Source organism: Oryza sativa, chromosome 12 (assembly GCF_034140825.1).
Source record: "Oryza sativa Japonica Group chromosome 12, ASM3414082v1".
Lineage (NCBI taxonomy): Eukaryota > Viridiplantae > Streptophyta > Magnoliopsida > Poales > Poaceae > Oryza > Oryza sativa.
In genome coordinates this window covers 23141855-23157319 of record NC_089046.1, presented here as the reverse complement: position 1 = coordinate 23157319, position 15465 = coordinate 23141855, and the positions used below count along the sequence as shown (strand labels likewise).

The following is a 15465-nucleotide window of genomic DNA, read 5'->3' as shown; positions in this document are numbered from 1 at the left end:
GTTTTCTTGCATTTACTTGGGAGTGTTATGATTAGTTAGGACTTAGCGTTCGCGAAAAAAAAAGTTAGGACTTAGGACGATATTAAAAACCGTTGGACATAAGACGAGAGCCACATCAGAATTTATTAAGAGGAGCATGGCTTGAACCCGGGACGGCTAGCCGACACCTTATGGTGCTAGTAGGAAGGCCCTGGGCCTTTCTCTTAGGACAATATTTGGCTATCAAGAATTGACATCCAGTAACAACACCTCACCGAACTACCGAAGTCTAGCACGATGGAAGAAAAATAGGTAGGAATAAAGATTCGACAACATTGACGTCCAAGTAAAATTTGACAACCAGTAGCATTTTCTACAGTATTAAATATAGGTAGGAAAATACATTCCACAACATTGTCGTCCATACATCACAAGTACTATTGATTACTGTACCTACATTCTTAATGTATGACTCTACTACCTACACCCTTAATGTATGATGCTGGTTAGTTCAACATACAAAATAATTCGGAAGGAGTACCATAATAAACTTTTCTTGTTCATAGTTGGCAGTTGTTTTGGCAGCAAACACAAAGAAACTGTAAAATAATCGGCTAATCTTAGATTATTGATTCATTTCCAGAATAGAGGATAAACTACAGACTACTAACAAGGGTGATATATAATGATAAGAGAGAAGAATAATTCGTATAAACTGCATGTTGTTCATCACAATTTCAACATAGTTTTGTTGCTGGTTGCCCTGTCGCAACCTTTTTTGATACTTCAGCACTGAAGCAGTGACATACCCTACAGAAAAGAAAGACTAGCAGTCTACCTCTTAGGAGAAACTCTATGATCTGAACATACTATCTTCTTTTTGCCTCTTGATACTAAGCCTTGCTACTACAGGTTACACCTGGCATTTAGGCTATCCAATGAGTTATAATTAACTCATACTAGTAGAGGCTTTTTTCCCCCTTGTACAATTCGACTCCGTTGATTTTCCATACATACAGTTCAGAATTTGAAGTGATCAGAGAAGAACTCCGTTGCATTTTGCGAACTTACCGTGGGTTCATCTAAAGATCATGTTGCTTGCAGAGGAACATATAGGCGCACGACGATAGTTATCGCGATGGTAACTGCAACTATAAGAGCAAGAATGGCCATAGAATCAGGCCTACGAGCCATGGTCAAAACAGCTCCTCCCATTGCGGTAGCTCCTGCTTTGGTCAGGTCATGCTCATTCAGCTCACCGTTGGTGCAATCTTGCTCTAGCTTCATCCCTGTCTCATTCCATCTAGGATTCACCTGCCCTTTCTTCACCGTTCGCTTAAGCAGAGATGGCACTGAGGAATATGCCAGTGAATTGACCGGTTTAACATATTCTTCCTTAGAATTCTCTTCCTCATGTTCAAACTCATTTTTCTTCATGACTTTTTCTTCTGCTAGTTTCACTTCTGCTGTTTCTGCCATTGGTATGGTCTCTGTTTCTTCTGCGAGTTTCACTTCTGCTGTTTCAGCCATTGATGCAGTCTCTGTTTCTTCTGCCAGCTTCAGTTCTGCTGTTTCAGCCATGGATGTGGTATCCGTTTCTTCGGCTGGTTTCACCTGTAAAGTTTCAGCCACTGTTGAGGTCTCTGTTTCTTCTGCCGGCTTCACTTCTGTTGTTTCAGCAACTGGTGTGGTCTCCGTTTCCTCTTCCAGTTTCACTTCTGTTTGAACCATTGGTGTGGTTTCTGTTTCTTCTGCCGGTTTCACTTCTGCTGTTTCTGCCATCTTCACCTGCTCTGAGACTTGTTCTTGATGCATCACCTTCTCTGTAGTTGGTGTTGTCTCTGTTGATGCAGTATCTTGATCAACACAGTTGTTGTTGTCATGTTCCTCAAGGGTGATGTCAGGGCTGCTGAGGCTAAAAGTGTTTTCCGCAGAATTTTCTTCACCTTCATTTTCCTAGCAATCATAATTCAGAAGAAACAGATAGAATAAATAAGGCCCCTATAAACAAATAGCACATGGATGATCACAGGAAGCAGATTTCCACAAATGTTAAAGAGTTGTAGTAGGAAGACAGTACATTTACAATTATCTCATTCTCGGCATCATTTTTGCCTGAATTATCATCATCCTCTGTCACATTTTCTGTGTCCTGAAGCGAAAACAAAAATGAAGTTACAGAACAAGAAGTGCAATAGGGCTCCTAGAAAATGGCATGCTTTCTATAGCAAAATGTTTTACATGGTTGCAACAACACTCACCATAACATGTGCAGTGATCTCAGCGCAGTCCCTCTCTGAATTGTGATTATATGTCTCAACAGCTTCATTAACCTTAGACCCAAAATTGGCATAAGGAATATGAATTTACAGAGCAAAAGTGCAAAAGGTCCCTAGAAAATCAAACATGCTGCTCAAAGCTAAATGGTTTCATGGTTGCAACAAAACTAACCATGCCATCCGGGGCGATCTCCGCACAGTCCTTGATTGAACCGTGATCATATTTCTCCACAGCTTCAGTAACCTGAAACCCGAAACACAAGAGCAAAAGACAGAATTGTAAAGAACCTACAACAGTGCTCCCACGCATTTTGACTCCTGCAATCGTTCCAAAGATTTACATTGAGAAACAAACCAAATCCTGGCAAAAAGAGAGAGAGAGACAAACCAATTCAGACAGAACGATCTTATCACCATTCGGAACGACCTCATCATCCTTCTGAATCTGATAAAGTTCATCTGTTGCCTTGCCATCCTGAAAGAAACCCAGATGAATTTGCACACGTATCAGATCACTAGAACACCACACATAAATGCATGCACACTGAAATTTTTAACAAATTAGATCAACTGACCGATCCATTGACTCCAACCTCGACGTTGTCCCTGCTCAGATTCTGATAAATTTGATGAAGCCTCTGCGCGTCCCCCTGAATCCACAAGTTTGAATCAAACGACAGGGTCAAAAAAAAACACCAAGGAGAATAATTTCAATTTTCACATGACAAAGGTGAAAGAACAAGGCAGCTAAACTAATGAAGCACCTAACCTGCTCGCCCTCGACAACTCCGCCATCCAAACCACCCTCCTCCTTTCTGCAAAAAAATCCACCAAAAACAAGAACAAAAATAAAGATTAAGATCCAATCTCTTCATCTTCTTCCATCCATCCAAATCAAGAAAATGAGAAAAAGAAAAACACGTACGCTGGATGCTCGCCGTGGTTCTTGGCGCCCTCCTTGCGCTCGCCCTCGCCCTCGCCGCCGTCACTTCGGCAGCGGCGGCGGCACCACGCGAAGACGGCGGCGCCGACGACCGCGCCGCCGACGACGAGCAGCGCGCCGGCGCCGTGCGGCGCGCGGACGCACACGCGCGCCTTCCTCATCCCGCCGCCGCCGCCACCTCTCTCCTCCTCTCTCACCTCTCGCGCCACACCAAGATCACCACCACCACCACCACTTCCCATAAACACCAATTAATGATTATACTAGTACTAGTATTACTCCATTCGCGCGCAATTAAGTGGGGGTTTGGGGGGAGTCCTCGCGCGTGTTCTTGCGCGCGTTCTAGAGAGAGAGAGAGAGAGAAGGAGAGAGAATGGGAGAGGTGGGTGAGGTGTCGAGGTTTTAGGCGCGGCGGGAGGGGCGGTCGGATGGCATGGCATGGCAATGGAGCTCCAAGCGATCAATCCGAGACCCAAAACTCTCGGATCATCATCGCCTAAAAAGTCGTCCTCTCCTTTGATTGGCACCAGCAGCATGAAGATGAGACAAACAGCCTCATCTTTTAGCGTATTATATGAAAAAAAAGTTAAAAGCATATTTGTAAATAATTTTTTTATATCCATGTTCTCGACGATCTACGAATAAAGACTGAAAAGTAAATTACCATGAAAAGATCCCAAAATCAACTTTAAATTTAATGTTGAAGATTCAGATTTTAATCGATAAACATAAGCATAAGCAAAAAGATGGGGCTGAAAGCTATCTGCTTCTCTAATTTGTTTACTAATTGCTTCTTTAATTTTAATTTTGTTTTCGACTAGTTTGAATGCGATGGACTAGTTTGATGTCATGACTTGCTATATAAACCTCTCGTTATTTAATCACATTAATACAGTTTCTAGGGTACGCTATTTATTCGTGAAAGGTGTGGAGATAGAATTGTACTACGATAAATGACAAGTCTGGTCATGTAATTTTTGAGTGAGTTTAGATTAGAATATGCTTCATCACGCTACTCTAAAATTGCTTCGTATTAAAATGGAGAGGGAGTCGTTGACACAAGAGATCACATTTTAGGTGTTTTCAGTGATAAAAGCCTCCAATCTCGCGCTAGACATGTGCTAGGGTGCACCAATGTGAGTATGTGTGAGTATGAGAATGGTGTGTACTTGTACATGTATGCACGTTTATAACTTGTAATTGAAAAGGGGAAAAGAGAAAGTAAAAGAAAAACCACTCTACTGTTTATATAAATCCTACTCATGTTCCATCAATTTTATTTCTGCCAAAAAATGTTGCAAAATCCATTGCGATTTTTGTTTTCCCCGATGGTTTCAGCTTTGTTTGATACATGTTGTAACTTCTGTATATCCGGCTGAACAACCTTTTCTGTAATCTGAATTTCTCATATACCAAATATAATAACAGTTTTTGTTTTGTTTTTTTTTCATTCAAACCGCTAAAAACATCAAAAATGATCACGTCCTATAATCATCGTGAGGGGATCAACAAACCGACGGTCAACCATGTGCTTCAGAGATCAAAACAAAGTCTAATCACGCCGGGCAGAAAATCAACCGAGAGTGCAAAGCAGTGGTCATCGTACCTACATTAGACAGCGACACACTGACACTAAACACTACTTAATACTACAGTAATACTAATTCGTTTGGCTGAAATTTGGCACGGCTGCTTTGACTCAATTTTTTACATATTAGCACTTTTAACAACATATTGTATAAATAGACCCCTAAAAGTTTAGCGTATCCACAATATACATATAAAGTAGATAATACTACTACGAAGTAATTAAGGAATAAAATACTACTACTACGAAGTTATATATACTGTGTAATTAAGTTGTAAGTAACAAATACTAGGAATAAACAAATGATTTCTCTCATCCCTCTCTTATGGTTAGTAGTTGTAGGCCTAGCTTACTACCCACTTTCATTGATGCAGAGCCTAATCTTATTCATAACGTAGGTAGTAAATATTTTTAATACCCTTATAGCATATATGATCCTCTAGCTCAAAGCCAAATAAGATGGCACCACAATCTGACCCTCGGCGCTAGTTAAGTTTAGCGGTTACCTCTACCACTAACAACTTTCTTTCCTAGTCATATCCCTCTCCAAGTCAAATTTTGAAAAAAAAGAGGTATATCAATGTTTACCAATTCATTTTTCGCTTATTTATTTTTATGTAGTAGAAACTTAATCAGGGAGGAGAATGTTGATCCCTTCCACATTATATTATTCTCCAGAGTAAGTTTTTATAAATAAAAACAAATTTGTGTAAATAAATTATGATACATTGATTTGTCATTTTTAAAAAAGTTTTGATAGCAAATTAGGATTTAGAAAGGGGTAGGCAAGAGACCCTAGAGCTGATGTGCAGCTTCTTCCTCTTATAGAATTAGAAGCTCTCTTGAATAGTACAACTCTCTTAAATAGTACAACTTTTCATTTAAATTATGAGAAGTTGTAGTTGTAGATTTTAGAAAATGAATAAAAAGCCAGAAGTCCATAAATCCAGTTTTTTTAGAATCTCAAAAGCTGGCTACTAACTAAGTGATTTTTAAAAAATTTAAGCTCTCCAAACAAGAGTTCATATCTATAAAAACAATTATTTAGAAATCCATTTGTAAAATATGTTCTCTAACAGGACTATATATAGTGTCAAAGAAAAAAAAAATCCAAGCTGCTTTGATTTACAACAGAGCGTGCCACACGTGTAGTACCTCGGTCAAGTCACGTGCGGCTCCCTGCCACGGGCGGCAAGCAAAGCTCTCTCCTCTCGCCGCCGTCCGTCGGAGCTTCCGACACATGTGATGAAGGAGACAAAACTCGCCTCGTCGCTCGAAATGTGGAATCTGCTGCTCGGATCTCCAACAACAGCAATGATGATGGGGATAACACGGCAGGATAATGGTGTTCTGATTGATTGTGAATTCTTAGAGGTAGGGATGCAAGCGGACCGATCCATGAATCTACTTATATATTAAATAAAGAGTAATCTGTGGGTTTTTATGTCATGGATCGGCTTGCCATGTCGCAAATATGTAAGTGGATCAATCTATAAACCTATTTATAGATCAAATTAATTAGTAGGTAATTTACGAGTCAATTTACGGGTTCCTCACTAATTTTACCTGTTTAGGTTCGTGGGTTAGACCGCTTGCAACTCTACTTCAAGGCAAGTTCATGTATACGTCAAGGCACACATATCACACCTATCTCTTAGAAAATCAATTATAAGGATGAAATATAGTGCATATCTATATTTATCTTTAGAATTAAACATTTTAGGAAGATTTACCTTGAATACTTTTTTTCAAGAACACAGAGATGGAGTACGTCCAAATACATCAAAGTATCAAACCTTAACCGGATGAGTAATGCTCGGTCCGTGTGTACGTTGTTTTAAGATAAAACCAATCTACAAATTTCTCTCTTGAAACACAAAAAAATACAAGATTTTGTCAAAATTATTTTCATTTCTAAATAATCCTATAAAGTTATCACGACGAGAGAAGAAAACATCAGCATTGTTTAGATTACTTGTTTTAAATTAAGTTTTAGTTTATAATTGATATTATTTAATTCATCCCTAGAATTATCCATAATCTATCCAATCATCCATAAAGAAAAATCCAGTCAACAAAATTCATCCACAAAGAACAAAGCTAGCAGATATAAGCCCACACCTACCATTTGTTCTGATGCGCCTGTGTATCTCGGGGGCTCCTGCCCCGCGCGTGCACATGGGGGGAGATTAACAAGGGGGCTGTTTGATTCCCAGCCACACTTTGACATTACTTGCCAATAACAATTGTCACACTTTGTCTAAGGTGAGGTGATTAAATTGTTAAACACAACTTACTAAGCCTAAGGGAATCTTGCCATACTTTTTTGAGCCATTGACACGTGGGATCCAATTTGTTGAAGGGGAATCTTGCCACAACTGTGGCTACAACCAAACACCTGTCAAATTTGCCTAACCTTAGACGTGGCAAACTGTGGCAAAGTGTGGCTTGCAACCAAACACACCCTTAAATCGCGCGCGGGGTATCGGTAGCATGGGTTCACTTGTGCGTTTCTCTTTTTGCGCCACGATAAAAAAAAATTCCTTCCCGCATGTTTTTTTTTTCCTTTTTCTGTTTTCTTTTCGCTTTTTCTAGGAAAAATAGCCTCCCTTTTATTCCTTTTTATGGACACGGGAAATTAGGATTGGAATGGAGAGTTAATTGCAGCAAACTTTTAAATCCAAGATTTAAAACTTTTAACTTAGATTTGAAAACTTTTAAGTCAAGATTTGAATCTTTCAATTAAGATTTAAAAACTTTCGATTCGGATTTGAAAACTTCCAATTCAGATTTAAAAACTTCCAATTCAGATTTTAAAACTTTCAAGTAAAGATTTGAAACTTTTAACTCATGTTTGAAAACTTTCATCTTAAAATTAAAATCATTCAACTTAAATTATAAAAACTTCCAAACTTTGAATTAAAATTTTTAAAAAAATTGACTCAAAATTTGAGTTAAAACGTGTGCATGTGGTTTAAAAAATTCAAAAAAAAACATGTGAAAAAATAAAAAAAAATCGTGCACATATGATTTAAAATATCACGAAAAATATTCACGGTGATTCGCCTCTCCACAACGCAGAAAGAAAAAAAAGGAAAAAGGAATTGATGGATGGGCCATGTGCAAGGCAGGACAGAAACGCGCACGACGCGTATGCACTAATTAGCAAGTGTATATGTGTTGGTCATGCATTCTTGACATATAAAAACTGATTCAATACATTACTTCAAATCTCTGCCTGAATGAGTACATCGAGATTATTGTAATCAAGGTAAAAAAAAAAGGACGGGTCCACCAGTCATACAATACAGACAACCATGAAACCAGTGTCCCAGCCCAGATCCTGGAGCATCAAGGAAGAGTTTTTCTGCGATCTAAAGCTGTTCTTAAACTCTAAAAGATGCATCGGTCAGCAAGCCTGGAGTTGGAGCAATGACAAAGGCAAACATGCCATTGTTCTTTGCATATACCAATTGAAAGTGTAGAGCATTTCATTGCAGTCTGGTACAAGGATCACTTGCTCAGAACATAACTGTTTCGATGCCTCATGTTTGCAAATGTTGGATTTTAATCTGAAGATGACAACATTGGTCTAGGAGTTGCCAAACATAAGGATGGCACTGCAGCAATGCAGAGACACCATCGTCAGTACATCTTGGGTATGAAAATTGACGATTATTGCGGGTATCTAACATGGCTTGTAAGCATGCTAGACTTGGTAAGGGCTCCATGGTGTATGATCCGAGGATATTAACACTGCACAGATGATGATATGAGAGCAGGTTTAGTCCTTGTAGACAAGAGGCTTGTTGACCCAACGGATGCGGCAGCCGCAGGCCTGCAGCATCTGGAGCAGCTCAGGAGACAGCACAGACTTCAGCCCACTCAGCATCTTCAGTTTCTTCAGCCTCCCGCAAGCCGCTCTCAGTGCCATCTCGAACCCTTCTATAGAGACCCATGAGAGGTGTACCATCTTAACATCCTGGAGGCACCTCAGGGAGCTTAACAGGTGACACAGGCCCAGGCCAGTGACTTGGCAGTATGATATAGTAAGCTGCAGAAGAACAACCTTATAAGATTATTGTTGTTTCTTTAGAACTTTCAAGGGAATAATCTAAAACTCTGGAGAAAAATTACCTGTCTAAGGTTTAGTGCATATCGGGCAAGAGCCCACAAGCCAGCATCATCGACAGAATAGCAACGCTTCAAGTCTATCTCTATCAGGTTCTTGCAGCCGATGGCAACTGATGAGATTCCAATACCTGTTATACGGACCAAGCACCTCAGTTCAAGGTTTGTGAGCTCCTCTAGAGAGCCTAGGTGGCCCAAACCACTGTCGGTAATCTTGTTGCAGTAGCATAGGTTTAGCATCTTAATCTTCTTGCAGCCATTAGCTAAAGCTGCCAGCCCATCATCGGTAATAGAATTGCAGCTGTTAAAATAAAGGGAAGTCAGGTTACTTTCACATGCAGAAGATGACTGGGAAAGTAAAAAAACAAGAAGAAAATTAACTAACCGATAGAGATCAAGCTCAATCAGCTTTCCACAGCTTGAACTGATAAAAGCAAGACCTTTGTCAGAAATACTTGAGCACAGGCCTAATTTCAGTACAAGCAGTTCAGAGCACTTGGCCAAGTGCTGCAATGCTGCAAAACAAGTGATTTCTTTTACATGATATTGCACAAATAAAAAGAAGGCTTGTAATGAAAATGTGCAAATGAAGCAACAAGAGGTAACACAAACCTGCATCATTCACTCCACAGTCAGTGAGGTCTATCTCCTTTAGATTGGGGCAGGAGGTTGCAATCTGCTCCAGTCCCTTTTCGCTTATGGAAGAACAGGATTCCAAACGGAGATGTTCAACCATCTTACAGTTCTCAGCTATTGAATCAAGGGCATTGTTGGTAAGGAGGTTACAGCATGTGAGATCAATAACCCTTAAGTGGCTGCATTGAGTTACAAGTGAAGAGATTCCTTCATCTGTAACGCCATTGCATTTGCTAAGGCCAATCTCGACCAAGTTATTACAACCACCAATGGCCAGAAGAACAGAGGATGAGACTTCAAGACCATCAAGTCTAAGCACTGTCAAGGTATCCTTCAGTTTTGCCAAGTTGGACAGAAACGACTGTCTCATCTCCTGCAAGTTTCAAACCCAGGATGTCAGTCAGCCACCATCATTTATTATTTATTCACACTTTAAGCCTCTTCACATGTGTTACTCAGATAACCATTTTTTTTCTAACATACATGATTAAATGTGAACAGGCAATCGAAAGCAGGAATGCAAACTCACATGCAAACTATCAGCAGCATTTAACTTCTGGAGAAAATTGTGACCATCTATGAGTGAAGCTAATCCCTGGGAGGTTACATGATCACATCTTGAAACATCAACGCTCTGCAATGAAGGAAAATCCTTGGAAGTTAGAATGGATCAATGTTAACAAACATTCAGTTTCCAGCTAAATAACCAAAGTCCAATTTGTAGAAGAGTAATGAACATATCATAACAGATATAAGAATGTCATAGTTTCCACTTTCTAGGAAACTACAAACTTGAAGCATCCTTACATCATAACTGACATGAAAAATGTGCAATAAAATCCTATAGAAGTAAGTGTCACCATTGTCACACAGTGATTACCTGCAGTGAGTTGCTCCCCTTGCCTAGTAATTCCAGGCCATCATCATCTATGCATGAGCAACAAACCATTGCCAACTCCTCAAGTTTCTCAAGTGAGGATATTGATCTAAGGGATTCATTTCCAACCTGGTCCAGCAAAAAAAAAAATCTGTTTTAGTTTTATAGAACCCAAGTACGTCAAGAACATAACGAAATGGAAATTGTACATCAATGAATAGCTATTCAAGATGGAGCATACTGCAGCAAGGACATAAAGAAGCAAACATCCATAATATCGACGTAAAGCACAACCATTGTACTGTAAATGTTCCTGCTTCCAGTGGTACATTCTTCAACCATGTCAAGAACAGCTGATCAGCTCTATCTGACCTAGTCACCCCATTTGGTTACTACATATCAAGGTTGGTTGAACCCAAGCTCACCCTTTCTAGCCAACTGAATTAACGGAAAAGGACTCATCTTCTTGCCATTTTATTCAGAAGTTATGTCTTGACGAAATGTGATCAAGCCCAATATTAAGTACTCTGAAACTCATGCTCCAGTTACTTCCCTATTAGCAAAACTGTTCTAAACACACCATGAATCCACCATACAGGAATCCACAACAGTAATCTGCTGCAACTAAATGAATCAGGCTCAAAAGAAGCAAGTGTAGATGTCCCATGGTAAATTTCTCGTCTGATTCCAAAAGGACAAGTAACTAGTAGCAAATTGCAAGACTTCAACCTTCTCCAGGTACAAACTTTTTCATATCTGGACAAACCACCATCACACCCAGTTTTGCTGATGTTCCTATTGCCACCAGGCATCGGAATTTAACTTTTTGTACAAACAGAAGATCTAATTCAAGGCAGGCACCAAGATGTTACCACCAGTTTTCTAAGAGAAATTCATACTACCAAACAGAATAAAGATGTAACTTTTCCCACTCCAATTGTTTTCCTTGAAATTTGACCAGTAAATGGCCACTGTTATCCCTTGAAGCAAAAGTTTCACTCAATGCATCCGCTTCTAACCAGAATTAACCAATCAGTAAGCCCAAGCTCCGATGACTGTACATTTTCCATGTCAAAATCAACCCACAACGAACTATCCAAGTCACACTTTACGGCCTTATTTGTCGCCGTGCTGTCGCATATCATTCCTAGTGCTAACTAAAATGAACCTAACAACAAGAAAAGGCCTTACCAGCATATAAAGCAAAGAACAATTTTCATTAGCTCATATGGTAAGAGTATAGTATACCTTGAGGTAGGAGATGTCGAGGCTCCGGAGCTCGTGGCACTTCTTGGAGAGCAAATCGATGCCGATGTCGGAGATCTCGCGGCACCACTTGAGGCTCAGCTTCTCCAGCCTCGGGCACCCGACCACCACCTTGGCGAGCCCCATGTCCGTGACGCCGAGGCACTTCTCGAGGCTCAATTCCCTCAGCCCCGTCGCCGCGGCCAGCGCGGCGGCCTCGCGGTCGCCGGCGCCGACGCAGTGCGACAGGTCGACGGCCTCCAGCCTCGGGCACGCCGCCACGAGCGCGTCGAGGCCGCGCCACCCGACGCCGCTGGCGCGGGCGAGGCAGACCCGGCGCACCCCGGCGAGATCCGCGCCGGAGAGCGCGGCGGCGAGGGAGGCGTCGTCGAGGGAGGCGCAGGCGGAGAGGTCGAGCCGCTCCAGCGCCCGGAACGCGCGGAGGAGGCGCGCCAGGGGCTCGCGGCGGAGCACCCGCAGCGCGCGGCGGTGCGCGGCCTCGGCGCGGGCGAAGGCGCGGCTCACGAGCCTGCACGCCTTGCGGTCCCGCGGCTCCCGCACCCGGTCGAGCACCTGGCCGAGCAAATCCAGCGACAGCGCCGCCACCCCACCTCCTCCCCCACCCCCACCACCTCCATACCTCTGCACCTCCTCGCTCATCGATCCAAGATCCAAGAACGAACGCCGATCGGAGCGGGAGACAGAAACGCTTATGTGGGGATGAAGAGGAAGGAGAAGACAGCGACGAGGGGGTGGTCGTCGGGGAGCGGGAGGCGTCGAGGTCGGGAGGGCACGCAGCGCCGCAGCATGGTAGGGGGGGAGCACCGCACCGCACCACCAGCAGTGACAGCGCGACGCGGCGAGGCCCCTGATCCGGCGGCGGCGGAGGTGGAGGCGGCGGAGGAGGAGGGGGAGGGGGAGGGGGGGTGTACGGACGGCGAGGAGGGGGTGGAGGGGAGGAGTTGAGGTGGGGAAGGAGGAGAGATGGCGCCGGTCGGAATACCGCCTGCCTCAGGTAGGAGAAGGTAGCAACTGAGAGTGGTGGAGGCCTGGAGGGGGGGAGGAAGATGACCGAAATGTCCCTGCCTTCTTCTGTTTCTGTCATTTGTTGTAGTACTAATTTCAGTGTTTTATTTTAGTTTTGTTTTTAGTTTAATCAATGGTTGTTGTTATTGCTCCTTTGGCAGCTTGATCTTTTATATGTTTAGGGTGTGTTTAGTTCACACCAAAATTATAAGTTTGGTTGAAATTAGAACGATGTGACAGAAAAGTTGGAAGTTTGTGTGTGTAGGAGTTTTGATGTGATGGAAAAGTTGGAAGTTTGAAGAAAAAATTTGGAACTAAACTCGACCTTAGTGTCTCATAATTGGTTGTCCTGATAAAATAAACCAAAGTTAAAGTTAGAATTTAAATTTTCAAAGTTAATTTTGAAGTTGATTGTAAGACATTTTGAATGTAGTTTCTTCTTAGCGTTGGCTTTTAAGTCGCTAGAAAATCATACACAAAAGTTTTACCTACAAATTTACTTTTATGTCACTATGGAACACATATATGGGCAACCGATAAGGCTCTTATGGTTTTTTCTTATGAAAACAGCATAAACATATCCGCTTGTAACATTCACAAACTCACCCTATAAACGAACACACATATATTATCTTTATAAGCACCTTGGAAAGAGGAGAAGGTAGCAACTGACCTGAGAGTAGCGGAGGGAGGAAGATGACCAAAATGGCACTGTCTATCTTTTCTAGATGTACTAATTAAAGTATTTTAGTTTAGTTTAGTTTAATTAATGGTTGTTATTGCACCATGGTAGCTTGATCTTCTTGTGGGTTTGGATTTTACTAGTTGTTGTGTATTTAAGGTGTTTGCCTATATGTGATATCTTAACTACAAATGAGTTTTATGTAAGTTCGGTTTGGTTTATGGGATATAATTAAAGACTTGCTTAAAAAAGCAAGCTCATTACAATAATTGTAATTGGAACTTAATAATATCAATTTGATCTTAGAAATAAGATCCAATAATATGATTATTTTGGGCATAGAAGCGGATGATTTCTCCGGTTAAATTGGATTATTGAACAAGATATAGCACTTAGCTCAAGAATAATTTTAATTGGTAGCATAATAATAATAATAATAATAATAATAATAATAATAATAATAATAATAATAATAATAATAATAATAATAATAATAATAATAACAACAACAATAACAATAACAATAACAATAACAATAATAATAACAACAACAACAACAACAACAACAACAACAATAATAATAATAATAATAATAATAATAATAATAATAATAATAATAATAATAATACATTTAGATGTTGCTATTTTGACCTTCTCAAACATATTTTTTTTGTTTTGATTAAATTAGATAACGAAAATACTGATCGTACTAGTTGTTTTAACCCCAATAATGATACTACAAATAGGCATTCAAAGCGTATTCTATATGGTATGCTATATAGCTCTAAGCTAGCAAATGATATCTTGAACTTTTGGTCATATCGCGAAAGTCGAGGAGTTGAAATGCCAAAAGACGACATCGTGCAATCAAAACATAGGACAATAGTTACGTAAGAGGTCTGTCACATACTCGCATGATACATATCACTAAAATGGGTGGTGTCGCTTGGCCACCAATATATATTTAAGGTTTTTGGCTATATGTGATATCTTGACTATAAATGTATTTTATGTAAGTTTAATTTGATTTATGGAATAGAATTGAAGACTTACTTAAAAGTAAGCTTTTCACGATAATTGCACTCGAGACTTAATAGTCACTTGATCTTATAAATAAGATTCAGTAATAGTAGTACGGTTTTTTTTACATAGAAGTGAATGATTTCTCTGGATATATTGGATTGTTGAACAAGATATCTCGCTTAGCTCAAGAATGATTTTCAATTGGTAACATGTAATGGTAGATGTTGCTATTTTAACCTTCTGATTTTTTTTGTTGTTTAGTTTAAATTAGATAATTAAAAAACTGGTGGTACTAGTTGTTTTAACCCCAACAAGGGAGATAAAAATTAGGCATTCAAAGCGATATTCCATATGGTATGCTTTATAGCTTCAAGCTAGCAAATGATATGTTGGACTCTTGGTCATATCGTGGAAGTCGAGGAGTTGAAATGCCAAAAGACGATATCGTTCAATTAAAACATATGACAATAGTTACGTAAGAGGTCCATAGCATGATACAGTTCACTAATTTGGGCTGCTACTTGACCATAGGTGTTGTATGAGTTCTGTGCTGAAGATTGCCTTCTTACATCATATCATATCATATCATTGTAGAAAAAAAAGACAGTAAAATAATCCTATAACATATGAAAATACAGTAAAGTGTCTACATACAACTGTAGACGACAATATATTTTACCTACTTATATTTTTGATAAACTTTAAGGACTTCATGATCATCGATGGTAGGCTTGTCCATAAGTAGCCCCTGTAATGATGCTTGCTTCCACTTGTTTATAGGCAGCTACCAAAATACAAAGCTCAGTCTTTGTCTTCAAGGTGATGACATCAACATAAATAAAATTCCAAGTATATTCTCAAACAATATAGGGCATATTCACTTTATTGCCAAAGCATAAAACCTTATAATTCTTTGGTAATGTAAAATATTACCAAAATTTGGTAAGGTAAGATGGGGGCGGGTAGTGTTTACTTTATTACCTCATCAAATTTTTGAAATAGCTTGGAGATTAAAAAGTTATAGAATTACCAAAAATTAGTAGTGTTGTGTTAGTA

The 15465-nt window shown here is 40.2% G+C and overlaps 2 protein-coding genes across 3 annotated transcripts; both read right to left on the bottom strand.

The window, feature by feature from the left end:
- Window positions 1-660: 660 nt before the first annotated feature.
- Window positions 661-3576, bottom strand: LOC4352474 (uncharacterized). Of its 2 annotated transcripts, none has more exons than XM_015762736.3 (8): window positions 3184-3576; window positions 3028-3073; window positions 2834-2908; window positions 2647-2733; window positions 2431-2502; window positions 2241-2312; window positions 2060-2131; window positions 661-1935 (listed from the first exon to the last, which is right to left on the bottom strand). In XM_015762736.3, exons 1-8 carry the CDS (start codon window positions 3441-3443, stop codon window positions 1069-1071), a joined length of 1551 nt encoding a protein of 516 aa, XP_015618222.1. In that variant the 5' UTR covers window positions 3444-3576; the 3' UTR covers window positions 661-1068. The 2 variants fall into 2 exon arrangements, with proteins under 2 accessions (XP_015618222.1, XP_015618221.1); XM_015762735.3 differs by having other exon boundaries at window positions 2431-2576; window positions 2673-2733.
- Window positions 3577-7983: 4407 nt separating this feature from the next.
- On the bottom strand, window positions 7984-12712 carry LOC4352473 (F-box/LRR-repeat protein 3). The gene is made up of 7 exons (XM_015764828.3): window positions 11682-12712; window positions 10437-10562; window positions 10086-10190; window positions 9533-9929; window positions 9306-9435; window positions 8927-9221; window positions 7984-8843 (listed from the first exon to the last, which is right to left on the bottom strand). Exons 1-7 carry the CDS (start codon window positions 12336-12338, stop codon window positions 8574-8576), a joined length of 1980 nt encoding a protein of 659 aa, XP_015620314.1. The 5' UTR covers window positions 12339-12712; the 3' UTR covers window positions 7984-8573.
- Window positions 12713-15465: the final 2753 nt, after the last annotated feature.

Excerpts from the sequence above, each read along its gene's own strand:
- LOC4352473 (XM_015764828.3), bottom strand. The coding sequence starts at position 12,338 with ATGAGCGAGGAGGTGCAGAGGTATGGAGGTGGTGGGGGTGGGGGAGGA. Across the intron at positions 9,222-9,305 it reads ATTGAGCTTGATCTCTATCG|CTGCAATTCTATTACCGATG; the intron begins GTTAGTTAATTT and ends TTATTTTAACAG. Across the intron at positions 8,844-8,926 it reads ATGCACTAAACCTTAGACAG|CTTACTATATCATACTGCCA; the intron begins GTAATTTTTCTC and ends GTTCTTCTGCAG.
- LOC4352474 (XM_015762735.3), bottom strand. The coding sequence starts at position 3,443 with ATGGGAAGTGGTGGTGGTGGTGGTGATCTTGGTGTGGCGCGAGAGGTG. Across the intron at positions 2,313-2,430 it reads AGATCGCCCCGGATGGCATG|GTTAATGAAGCTGTTGAGAC; the intron begins GTTAGTTTTGTT and ends TTTGGGTCTAAG. Across the intron at positions 2,132-2,240 it reads AGATCACTGCACATGTTATG|GACACAGAAAATGTGACAGA; the intron begins GTGAGTGTTGTT and ends TTTTCGCTTCAG.